General features: G+C 42.1%; 1 protein-coding gene across 3 annotated transcripts in view; it reads left to right on the top strand.

Annotated features, from left to right (window-relative positions):
- Ipcef1 (interaction protein for cytohesin exchange factors 1) overlaps positions 1-13,169 on the top strand; it is a 161,319-nt gene that overhangs the window by 88,898 nt on the left and 59,252 nt on the right. For all 3 annotated transcript variants that reach the window (XM_036169125.1, XM_036169126.1, XM_036169128.1), the window contains one exon: positions 383-552. In XM_036169125.1, the coding sequence (XP_036025018.1) occupies positions 383-552 (170 nt within the window). The remainder of the gene's footprint in view (positions 1-382; positions 553-13,169) is intronic.

Here is a 13,169-nt window from a genome sequence, read left to right as displayed (position 1 = left end):
CCCGGGTTTTCTAGGCACCAAATGAATGTTTAAAAATAGAACAGATACATGGATCTCTCTCTCTCTCTCTCTCTCTCCTTCTTTCCATCCTTCCCTCTTTCCATCCATCCTTCCTTCCTTCCTTCCTTCCTTCCTTCCTTCCTTCCTTCCTTCCTTCCTTCCTTCTTTCTTTCTTTCTTTTCTCTCTCTCTCTCTCTCTCTCTCTCTCTCTCTCTCTCCCTCCCTCCTTTCCTCCCTCCCTCCCTTCCTTCTTTCCTTCCTTTCTTTTCACTTTGCATGAATGAAAACATCTAACTAACCCTTGCTGTGACAACTGAAAGTTGCCTTTTATAGTGTCACCCGAGTCCGGGTCACACTCACCTGTTTGTTATAACTGTTGCAGGATTTTTCACCATGAGCCGGAGGAGGATATCCTGCAAAGATCTGGGCCACGCTGACTGCCAGGGTTGGCTGTACAAGAAAAAGGAAAAGGGGACTTTCCTAAGCACCAAATGGAAAAAGTTCTGGGTGGTGCTGAAGGGGTCATCGCTGTACTGGTATAGCAATCAAATGGTGAGTGGTCCCTCCCTCCTCCTGCCCCAGCCTCTTTACCAAAGAGTGGTTTCTAGAGTACAGAGCAGGCAATCCCTGTGGAGAAGTTGATTCTGATCTCTGGGAGCTGGAGCAGAGCAAAGCAGCAGATTTGATAGAGGACTCATTTCTGCTCCAAGAACTATGTAGGTTAGTGAGCTGTGCTGCTCGGAGGAGAAGCCATCTGGCTTTACTATTCTGATTGGAGAGGAAGGGAAAGGGATCCCAATTATATCCCTGCTTAAGGAGGGAGCTGTCTGGGTTCTACTGATGTTATTATTCTGCAAGGTCCTAATGGTTCCAGCATCTGTCTGGATATCATTTGCTGTGGGAACTTTGTATTGCTAAGGTCCTATTAAAAAGGGACTCAGTATTGCCCTCTACTAAGAGCACAAATCCATGGGTTCAGAGATACAATATCCAACCCTTCTCCCATTGTCCTCCTGATCTTCACGAGGTGGGTTGGTTTGGGATTGCTCATCCCTATGCCAGCCTTGTGTAGTGACTGGTTATGTTGTTCCATGATGATATTAAATAAGTGCTGTGAAAACAATGCTCACAGAGGTAGTTGCTGTATTTGTCCTTTGATGGCCACACGCTACTGTGGTCAGCTTCATGGTTTGACTGTTGAAAAAGAGCTGGAAATGAAGTTGTTGCATTTGTCTTTTGTGGCTGGAGATATTTTGAGAGCAACATCAGTGTTGTTGAAAATAATCTGCAGAGCTTTGCAGGTAGATATTTTATTGCTGACCCTGGGGAAATGGGAATCCACTGCAGGTTTGGGAAGAACTGGGGTCTCTTCGTGATTGAAGAAGACCAATAGAGAAGGCTTGTTTACTCATTTAAAGGAATAGTACTAACTTAAGCCAACCTGGGACTTCAACGCAGCTTCTTTCTTAATGGGAATTAAGGTTGATATAAGTATTTCATGTTTTCTGTTATCTTGATTTCAATTTTTAAATTACATTTATTTATGTGTATGTTTGTGTGTGTGTGTGTGTATGTGTGTGTGTGTGTGTGTGTGTGTGTGTGTTTGGGTATAGATGTGTCACCACTCATGTGTGGATGTCAGAGGACAACTTACAAGAGGTAGCTGTTTCTTTCTTTCCATCATGTGGGTCCCTTGGTTCTAACTTAAGTGGTCAGCCATGGCTACAAGCACCTTCACCAGCTGGGCCGTTTCTCCAGCTTTCATTTCATAATTTTTTAGGCTATGGCATTTTGGTCATTATCACAAGTAATTGTTACTTGTATCTTTCTTAAGAGGAGCTGATCTGAGTTACCCTATAAACAGCCCTGAGGGATTTCTTGAGCCTGTAGGACAGATTGAGTGTTTTTGGAACATGATGCATTTATAGGATAGAACAGGGCTCAGGATTAAGCAGTTAATTGTCTCATCATTTGGCCAGAAGGCACTGTCCCTGTCTTCGTAGAATGTGAAAGAAGTCCTCCTGGAGCAATCCAATTGCAACTTGGCTCATTTGGCTTCTCCAGCTTCTGTTTCTCTTAGGAGAGTGGCCCCAGTTACTTTTAGGCATCATCAGACCTTCCTAATTTTAGTCAGCAGGAATCTCACTCTTCCTGGAGTAGCCATGTTGGCCTGGACTAGAGAGGAAAAGATGGACTCTTAGATGCCTGTGGGCTCCCCATCCCTTTGTGCATTCATCAGATGCAGAAAGTAAGCTTCAGGATGATGGCCCTGTATTTTAGAACCATTCAATTAGCAGCATCAGTTTGAGAATAAGCTTGGTTGGCCAGGGAAGTGGAGGGTTACTCATGGTGTACAAAAGGAAGAGTCTTCCATGGAGGACTTCTCCTTCTGCTTTCTCTTTCCCACCCTCGTTCCTGACATCTTAATTGTATATTTGTTGTGGGTAGACCTCAATGAAGATTTAATTAGCAGTAATATTCCTGCTGTCTGTGTTAATACCAACTGCAAAGTTAACAGTCAAACACACCCTCACAGAAAAATATGCGCTTACTGTCTCTACTTTAAGAATTTAGATTTAATAGCTAAGGCATTTAAGAGTTGATTGATTTCTTCTCCTTTCCCAGTTCCTTATACTTCTCAGAGGGGCATCCCTGTTCTTTGTGACTTTGCGTATAGCAGGATGGCCTATCCCATGGAACATCTGCCATATGCCAAGGAATGTTCTAGGTACTCTGCACACAGGCTCTTATGTATTCTTCAGAACAACATCTAGCTGGGTATGTTGGCACAGGCTTATAGTCTTAGCTACTCAGGAGGATGAGGCAGGAGGATTGCAAGTTCCAAGCCTGCCTAGGCTATAGAGTGAGTTTGAAGATAGTCATGTCAACTTGGTAAATCACTGTCTCAAAATGAAAAAGAAATAGGAAAAGGTTGAGGATATAGCTCCGTGGTAGAGTGCTTGCCTAGCATGCATGAGGTCCAGGGTTTAGTCTCTGCAGGGAGATGGAGACAGAGACAGAGACAGACAGAGATAGAGAGCCACAGACCTCTGAGGCATGCTTTAAAAGATGGTAAGATTAAGACCCAGTGTAAACTGCCCAAGTCATGTATGAAGGAGTGGACAAAAAGTGCTTCCTGTCCAGATCTCTTTGATTTCTTAGTGCATACTGATGATGACATGTCACCCTGAATCTTCCTGGGGAACCAGATAAATGATATCATTATATTACCCTGTTTCCAGAAAGAGGCTGAGAGAACATCTCTAGAAGTGGTGATTCTGCTGTGAACATATGAACTATCCTATTAGACCCCTTTGCCCATCCATCCCTGTTGCTGTCAGTATTGCCCAAGGACTTTGCCATCCTCTCCTCTGTGCTTGTCTGTTGTTGGTACCCAGCCGTCAGTGAATGGCTCACCTTCTTTCTGCTCACATTGCTTCCCCCAACACCACTACCCAGACAAGGAAAAATCATCAGTCATTTCTCACGTAGCATTTCATTGGCTTGGAGTTTGTCAGAGCGTATGTAGCTTCACACCACTTCTTACAACACCACATATAAGCCACAAAAATCTCAGCTAGTGAAAAAAAAACAAAACAAAAAAAACCCTGGAATTAAACATTCTACCCTCACTTTCTTGTGCCCTTAGGGTAAAGTTCAAACCCACTCCCTGGCCCAAGGTATCACCTTAACTGGCATCCTTTCTTCCTTCTTAGTACTTCCCATCTTAACCCATCCTAAGCCTTAGCGATGGGACTTTTGATTCCTATTGATGTGTTCTGGCTCTGTGTACACCTTTGTCTATAGAGAGTCTCTGCTCAGAAAGGCTTGTCTCTGTTCCCAGAAGCCTTTTCCCTGCCCAGTATCAGCAAGCCTTCTCCTCTTCTTAAGAGTCCCATTTTAATTGGATGCACATCTTCTATGTGTACTTACCATGTCCTCTGACCTGAACTTAGCTACTCTATCTTCTTCCTTTTGTATTGTTTTATAATCATTTGATTGTCACACATATCCTACTTTGTGAATGTGTGTCAGACTCCCATCTTTCATAATCGATCATTATGTCTACATAACAAGATCCTGGGCTTATATCTTTAGTACTTTAGTGTCTGGTGTTTAATAAGTACTTGATTAATATTTGTTGATTTCTCAAGTAAGTGGGACTGAGGAATCATTGATGCTTGCTTTGCCTAGGGGGTTCTGAGAAATGAGATCTTATTCAAGTATTTTTCTTGACAGGAAATAATTTCCCAGGAATGCAATTTCCACTTCTGTGTTTAAAAAATACAATTAAATTTGGGGTTTACTAGAAAGGATCCCCATACAGTAATATGTCCCACATAGCTGTTCCCATCCTTGCTCAACACCTTCTTTGAAGCTTTCAGGAGTAGAAGATGGGGGTGGGGTGAGCATCTGAGTCAGAGGTCTAATGTGAACAGAGGCAGGAGAGTGTAAGTGAGGGGAACCAACATAGTACTGCAGGCATAATGTCTAATTTTCATATAACCACTCAACATTGATTTTATTACTCCTATTTTTCAAGTGAGTTTTCTGAAAGCCAAGAACTGAAGAAACAGGCTCCGAGCCTCTGAAAAAGTAAACGGCAGAGTTGGGATTAACGCAGATATTCCAACACCAGAGCTGGGATCTTTTCTGTAGACCATGTGACTCTTCCATTGACAGGTGACCTGGGCCCAGTCAATAGGGAACTCAGACACACTGTTCACAAATAGGTAGGACTACCAGATAGGAGGAGGCTAAGAAAGGTTCCACATTGGTAGGGAAACAGGCGAGTGATAATATGCATATAGCAGCAGTCAACTGTGAAGGAGTGAATTGCTGGAAACCTGATTAGGAGATGGTCAGAAAATGCAAGCTTTCAGATCTGGCTCCTAGGATTGGGGTCCTAGCCATAAGAATTGGAACACGCCATACTGATGATGAAAAGGAGCACTATATAGAGAATATGGGACATATATGGGACATATATGGGACATAGTAGTTGAGGCTAAAATGAGCCTGATCTCCAAGTCTTAGCGCCTGGGAAAATAACATGAAAATTGAGAAAGAATTTGTGGGTAAAATATAGAATTTGGTATCAGTTCATTTTTGGCTACATATTTGGTTTATTTTTGTCTTATCCATGATTTGTCTAAAATTATTAGAGACTTGAGGGGTTTGTTGTATAAATTAACCAATATTGATGTCATTTGTGTCGCTGCTGCTGCAACAGGAGAGCTGTGGGGCTGCTGGGTAAACCATCTGACCATGTTTCATGGAAATTTCTGGTCAGCCCATGCCTTCTGCAGGGCAGTGTCTGGCTTAACACACACCTTGTAGAGTTCTCAGTCCCTTGAGGCTCCCACTTGTCTGTGCAAATGTGGCTGTTTCCCCTCATTGTCAACATAGTTGCACAACCATGCATTATGGTAACCGTGTCACATGTGAACAAAACGTGACTTTCAGAGGTTGCTGAGATGTGGAAGGTGCTTTTCTTGGAAGCAGTTTGATGAGAATCTTTTCTATTCAAGCTTTAATCAGTTCGTCGAGCAGAGCTGACCCTTCCAGAGAATCTTACTTGAAAGCCAGAGTTCCTCCTCTATTTATAAGAGAACTGTCTTGAATGTTTTGGCAAACGTGGAGAGCCTTTCTTTTAATTAAAGAAAGACAAAGGATGGTTAGTTTATCCCTGTAAAGAAGACGTCTTCCTGGCCTTTAGTACTGTACCTTTCATGAGTAATCTGCTGTAAGCATAAATTTTGAGAAAATATCTGAGGGAATTTGCCATAGGTTGGAATTTTTTTTTTCACTGACACATGCTTTACTTATGTGGCTTATTTTTTTAAAAAATATTTGTATTTATGATTGTGTGCATGTGAATTCATGGTGTGTATGTGTACGTTTAGGCTGGAATGCATACCACAGGGGCATGTCGAAGCTAGAGGACAGCTGTGTGGAATTGGTTCTCTCCTTCTCCTTTCATATAAGCTCCAGGGTTTGAACTCAAGTTACCAGGGTTTTGTGGCAAACACCTATACTGGCTGAGCCATCTTCTTGGACCCTTTGTGCAATTTTAACTGTCTCTTTAAACTCTGAAAGCAAAAGATACAGAGTAGACATCAATATTTTTGGGGAAATCATTTAATTTTAATTTTCTGCTACTTATCAATGAGTCATATAAATTTTTCTCATATCTTCACTGACAAGATTTCATTACAATGAGAATTATAGATGTCTAATATACCAGAACTCTGTATTACTGTCTTAACTAAAATCCCATTTCTGAGTGCATCTAAAAGAAAACTCTGGTGTTTTGAAGCTTTTCTACGGTGAAGAAAAGTAAAAGTTAGTGACATGAAATTGGTGAATTTTATACCAGCCTAGAATTTGTGTTAGAGCAGAGAAGAGGTGTTTTCAGTCTGTAAAGGTGATGTAAGACATGCTGGTGACCAGGTGATCTCACAGTGATGATTTATTTATTTAATGTTAATCCATGGGATTTAAAAGAATACTTTTTACTAAAATCAACCTAACAGATGGAAAATACAAACACAGGCTCACCTAGTTAAAAGACTGATATATATATGCAGTATGCATACTTATAAATATTAATATACATTAATATATATGTATCAGATTTATCAACAGGGAAATTATTGAAACCACTCTATCTGCATCCATTTTTCTATTAATAAACTGACCAAGAACACTATTTGTGTTTTGAAGTAATTGGGAGCTTTGAATGCAGATAAAAAGCAATTTTGTGCATGCTTTAGCAGAAATATACCAGCAGAAATACACCTGCTCGGGGATTGTGGCTTTAGGATGCAGAGCTTTGGTAAGATGTTTGGGGTACCAGAAGTGGTTCCTCATGGTGACTGCATCCTATCCTGAAGATACCTACTGACACACATGAAGGTTAATTCTAAGCCACACGACAGGTGGATGGAGTGGGAGGCCTCAGGTGTGCTCCCGAAGGGTGGTACCTTCTCTGGAGGAGGAGGTTGGGTGATGTGGGGGAGGAGGGGAGATTGATGTGTGCCTAAGTATGTTTCTTAGATGTCAGGAGAAGTGGCCTCTGAGAGCTGAACTTGTGCTCTGATGTGAGGATTCTTTAGAAGACCACATAAGAACAGGAAGAAGCAAAGTGCTAGAGAGGTCCCCAGAAATCCACAATGATACATCCACTGTAGACTGCCGGCAATGGTCGAGAGAAAGTCTCATCTTACCTAGTCTGGTGATCAGATGGTCAAACACTCTAACGGTCGTGCTGGAACTCTCATCCAATAACTGATGGAAGTGGATGCAGAGAGCCTCAGCCAGGCCCCAGGTGGAGCTCCAGCAGTCCAATTGTCGAGAAAGAGGAGGGGCTGTAAGAGTGTGAATTGTTGAGACCAAGATTGGAAAAGCACAGGGACAAATAGCCAAACTAATGGAAACACATGAATTATGAACCAAAAGCTGTGGAGCCCCCAGCTGGATCAGGCCCTCTGGATAAGTGAGACAGTTGAATAGCTTGAACTGTTTGGGAGGCACCCAGGCAGTGGGACCGGGACCTGTCCTTAGTGCATGAGCTGGCTGTTTGGAACCTTGGACTTACACAGGGACACTTTGCTCAGCCTGGAAGGAGGGGACTGGAGCTGCCTGTACTGAATCCACCAGGTTGAGCTGAATCCCCAGGAGAGTCTTTGCCCTGGAGGAGAGTGGAATGGAGGGGAGTGGGTGGGGGAAAGGTGGGGGTGGGAGCGGGAGGGGGGAGGACAGGGGAACCCATGACCGATGTGTAGAATTAAAATACACACACACACACACACACACACACACACACACACACACACACAAGAAGTCTTTACTTGAAGATTTATTCCCCCTCTGTCAGGAGCCCCTTTAAAGGACAGAGCCAGCTGAGTCTATAGGCAGCCTGGCTGATAAGCTCATTTGTCAATGGTCTCTGTGTTTGACCTTCTACACTGTCTATTTTAGAAGGAAGGAAATAAAGAACCTAAGATTGAATATATTTAAGCGGTCAGAATTGAAGGGACAATATTTGAAACAGTGTCTTCAGGAAATGGTACGCTGAGGTAGAAGAGGGCCTTGGGCTCAAAGTTGGGAGACAGGCCACACCCTGATGCTGTACACACCCTCTCTGGGGGGCTCAGCTTCTTCCTCAGCACAGGAGGCTGACCCCTGGTAAAGAGATAGTGAGGTAGTGTCCATTGTCAGCCCATGATCCTCTCTTGGGTTCCCCCACTGTGAGCCTTATATAACTTGCATTCATTCTCTGCTGAAAAGTCATGACTTCAGAATAGTGGGTGTAAATTTTAAAGGTTATTGTTTAAAATATTGATGATATATGTATGTATATGTACATGTATATACACACACACAGATGAAAGTTTTGGGCCATTTTAAAGGGTGCATTTTAGTGGCATTAAATATATTCACATCATTGTGCAGCTGTCCCTTGAATTCTCTCCATATTGCCAAATTGAATCTCTCCCCCCATTAACCCACTCCGTGTGTCCCTTCTCTGCTGGTCCCTAGCAACTACCAAAGATTTTTTTGTGTCTATGAATTTGACTGCTGCATGTGTTTCAGTAGGTATAACATGTATGTATGTATGTATGTATGTATGTATGTATGTATGTATGTATGTATGTATGTATGTATTTATAGTGGCTGGCTTGTTTCACCAAGCATAACATCTTCAAGTTTCCATTTCCTTTCTTCTTAAGGGCATCCTAGTGTGTCCACATGTTGCATTTGGTTGTTCATTTGTGTCCATTTTTGAACACTCACGTTACTCTTACTTTTTATCTGTTGCCCAATGTCCCTAGTACAAGGGCTTGCAAAGATGTCTTTGAGGGCCTGCTTTGAATTCTTCTGGGTCTATATGCAGACGTGAAATTACTGGATCATCGTATTTTTAGTTTTTTGCAGGAATGGTTTTCTGTAGTAACTGCCCTCTTCCCTTCCTCCTGATGGTGCACAGGGCTTACAGCTTCTCTAGATCTCTCTCAGGATTGGCTTACTGGGTTATTTTTGGCACCCACCATCTTAATGAGTGTGAAGTGATAAACATCTCATTGTGGTTTGGGCTCCATTTCCTTAATGCCCAGTTACTATCAGCAGCTTTCTCTTGCATTCATTGGCTGTTCGTGTATTGACTTTAAAAGAATCTTTATTCTAGGTTTTTTTTTTTTTTTTTTTTTTTTTTAGGAGAGCTGTTGTTTCTGTTGCTTGGCCCTTCAGGGGTATCTTAATGATATTCATGGAATTCAGGAAAACAGCCTAGGGAGATTGGAAAGCTCCTTGAAGATTTAATATACATTGTATGATGGCAGATTGTGTGCTATCTCATAGCTGTGATATCTCAAGGATTACCATTTATTATTATTTTTTATTGCTCCTAAATCTCTAGTATTGACACACACATCATTTGAATCTTATATGACGTTCCTTTTTTCTTCTGCTATTCTTTTAAATGTGAACATGAATTCATTTAAATTTTATTTTTATGTAATTCTTTGATTTATTTGAGAATTGCGTATATGCAAACAATATATATTGATCATATTTTTTCTTACTCCTCCTCCTAAATCCTTTCATCCTTCACACTCCCTTTCCTAACTTTGTCTTAAATATATATATATCCTACCAAGTCCAATTTGTGTTAGCCACAGACTCTTCAGAGGCCACACCCTTAAAGAAAGCAGACTCTCCTGCCCCTGTTAGCCATCAACTGTCAATAGCTCCTCAGCTAGCAGTGAGGTCTTCTAAATGTCTGGCCCAAGCTGCAATATTGACTCTTCTGTGGACAACTATTTCACCATTCTTGCTTTAACTATGGATGGCACATCCAACTTATTATCTATCAAGATATATTATTCATTCTATAATAAAGTCAAGGAAATGTTTCAAAAACTTCCCTTTCATCTTGATTTCTTTACTTTCATTGGGCTATGATGGTGAAGAAGCCGATCTGCATTGAGGAAAAGGAAAGGCCCCTGGGGTTAGAGGCTTCCAAGTGAGGCTGGCCAGGGGTAGCTCATGTGCACATGAGCTCAGGGAACATGTGCTGAGATTTTTTCAGTGGGGAGAACAGTCATCAATCTTTTAAATGAGAAAGGATCTATTTTAACTGTTTTTGGAAATAATGTTTCTGAAAAGACTCCGTTTGTAAGAGAGATGTGCTTTCACTTATTTTATGATTCCATTGGGAGAGAAAGCGTGAGTCTAAGTAAGAATGGCCAGGAAAGCTGACTTACGGACATGAGATAGGACACCAGCTACCTCATGGTCCCCTCTCCCGAAGGACCTATTGTAGTAGTGAGGTGGCTATATCTTGGGTGTTTCTTAGGAGGTGGTAATGAGGAGGGATTCTAAGGATAATTGTGTTGTCAGAATTGGTCACTATGAGTAGGAAATTTTTTCCCCTGGGGGAAAGACAGGTTGGCTTACATTTCTCAGAAGCAGATCCCAAGAAGAGGATTTGGCTGTGTGTGGTTTATTTGGGAATGAATGCAGAAAATGTAGTTTTTTTCTGGTGGACTAGGTCCAGGACTCCCCGTGGATACCAAGAACCTTGAATATTCAGGTTCAAAACACTGTAGCATTTGAATGGAATCTATACACACCCTTCCTTTATTCTTTAAATCATCTCTACATTACTTACAATACCTAATACAATGTTAACATCAAGCACATTATTGCTACTGTATTGTTTTGAGAACAATGGCATGAATATTTTGTGTTTGCTTGTTTGTGCATATTTATCAAAGCTGATTTGTTCAATCTCTGCAAGTCACACTTACAAACTTAGAGCTACAACTGGCTTGGACATGAGAGAAGGTGGAGAATAGGGCAAGGAGAGCTGTAGGTAACTCAAGCTTCGTCAACCTGGGGAAGTCAGTACTTTTGAAAATTACACAATCCAGAGTTTGCTTGCCAAGGGTCAATGGCTGGATTATTTATTTATGTACCAAGCCCTCTCAGTTACGAGCCAGGAGCCCATTCCAGGCCTTGATTTGTGAATCTCTCTGCAAGTCAGAAAAGTAGAACTAGGACCCGGAAGACCTTTTCAGCAAAGAGATTCAACTGCTGCCAGTAGGAAGTCTGGCTAGGGTTCCCTGAGTCACCAGCAGCATCGACTACACATTATCTGCCTACCCCAGAGCTCTGTTGCCAGGGCCTCAGCACCCCAGAACCATTGTTGTTTTCTGGTACCATGTTGGTCCACATTTAGAATTATGACACATTGAGAATCTCTGGATTCTAAGAAATTGTGGCTTTTGTTTATTAGCCCAAGACATCTACCAATTGTTTCCTGCATAGAATACATATTTCTAGGCACCTGTAGAAAGAAGTCTTCTAGGGATCAAACTCTAATTATATTCATAGGATAACATCATATAAATCAAAATGCAATAATATTTTTAATAAAATATACCCCAAGTAATGTACAAGCAGATTAGCAAGCTTGCAACCATAATTATGCTCTCAGTAATTGAATTTTTTCCTCACAGCCATTAATCTGATGCAAAAATGACAAGGGAAAACAGAGGCAGACACAGCTGTTCTAGGTGTCAGTGAAGCAGGTGGAGTCAAGGAGCTCATTTGATATCAGCTTTTTTCTTCTGAGTTATCCCTTTTCCTTTTCTTATAGATGAATGATAACAGTCTCTTAACTTTCCATGGTCTGAACCATCTTATGGTATTATATACATGCATGTTGATTTTATTTAGCTTGTAGACATTTGGTTATGCCTGCCTTGTCACTGGGAAACTTTTGTTTCAGGGAACTCATATGCTCTGCCTAAGGTCAGCCAGTAAGTGGCTTGCAGACAGATGTCCTGTTCAAGTCAGTTTTCTCTTGTGCCATGTGTTAACTAGAGCCGTCTATTCTTTCTTTAAGCCTTCTTTGCAGGGAAGAGGAAGATTGCCCATCTCATGTTAGAATCACTCATTCTGGGCCCTGTTCTGTGTTTTGGAAATTTGTTAATCCTGTACAATTTCTGCATGTTAACAACAGCATCAGTTGGATGTTGTGAGTTAAAAAGCCACCTGCCTCATGAGTTCTGGTACTGAGAATAGGATTGATTTTATCCAAAGGTTAGAGAATGGTACCTTCCTATGCTTAGTGCTCAGCCAGTGTTAGCTCTTATCCTGTTTCTGTCAAGCACATTCCTGAGATATTTCAGCCACACTCACTGTGAGACCTGCTTCATATATCTACAAGAACAAGGGGGAAGGGGAGGAAAGGAGAGATGAAAGAGAACAGCGGAACTAGGACCCAGAAGACACACGCTTTCCTTGCATCCTGTCATGGTTTTTCTTCAGGGCTGGTCGGTACAGCTCTCTGCTCACCGACCCAGGCGAGGCTTGCAGAATGGAGGGTGCTTGATGTGCCCATTTCTGTGTCCTTTCCTGAAAGAGAGCAGAGGATGAATTACTCATCAGAACAAAACCCTGTGGTCAACTTCACTGCAGGGAGAGAGGAAGGGGGGGCTGTAGAGTCTGCCATTTGCAGGAGAGGAGACTAGGTAAATGACTGAAACTCGACAGCGACATCACGGAGGAAAAATGCTAACAATGTCTCTTCTTAGACTAGATTTCCCTGTCAATAAGTAAACTTCTATGGTCCAGGTTGGGGTTCCACCCTTGGGATCAGGCATAACTGGTGGTGGAGTGCAGTGGGAGCCAAGAGGTATGCATAATGAAGCAGTCCTGAATAAAGTGTGGTCTGTTCATCATTGTCTCCTCTTTCTGCTTCTACATGTGTTCCCAAGAAGTCCTCATGACTGTCAGAGCTGGAGGGGATCAATGTAGTTCTCAGGACATGGTCACTCCGGCTCTAGTGCGCAGCAGAATCCTCCTCATGGGAGAGGTGGGGGAGCAGATAGCTCTTTCCTATAAAGTTCCACTGTTTCTAGAATCTAAAGTGCCTGAAATTTTAGGACAACTTTATCTCTGCACCTTCGGCCTTGAAGTGGGGATGAGGCAGGTTAGTGGACACTCCTTCAATGAAGAATATTCCAACCTGAAGAGGTAAGCAGGTGGCCCAAGATCAAGGAGATACAGGCAAAATGAAGGCAGTGATGTAAGGCTTTCAGTGTGTTTTGGTTGTGGGCCCAAGTGAGGAGTCAATGTCTCTTTAGAAGGGAAGCTTC

This window comes from Onychomys torridus, chromosome 19 (assembly GCF_903995425.1).
Source record: "Onychomys torridus chromosome 19, mOncTor1.1, whole genome shotgun sequence".
Lineage (NCBI taxonomy): Eukaryota > Metazoa > Chordata > Mammalia > Rodentia > Cricetidae > Onychomys > Onychomys torridus.
Note: the sequence above shows the minus strand (reverse complement) of the source record. Positions and strands in the feature narration are given on the sequence as shown.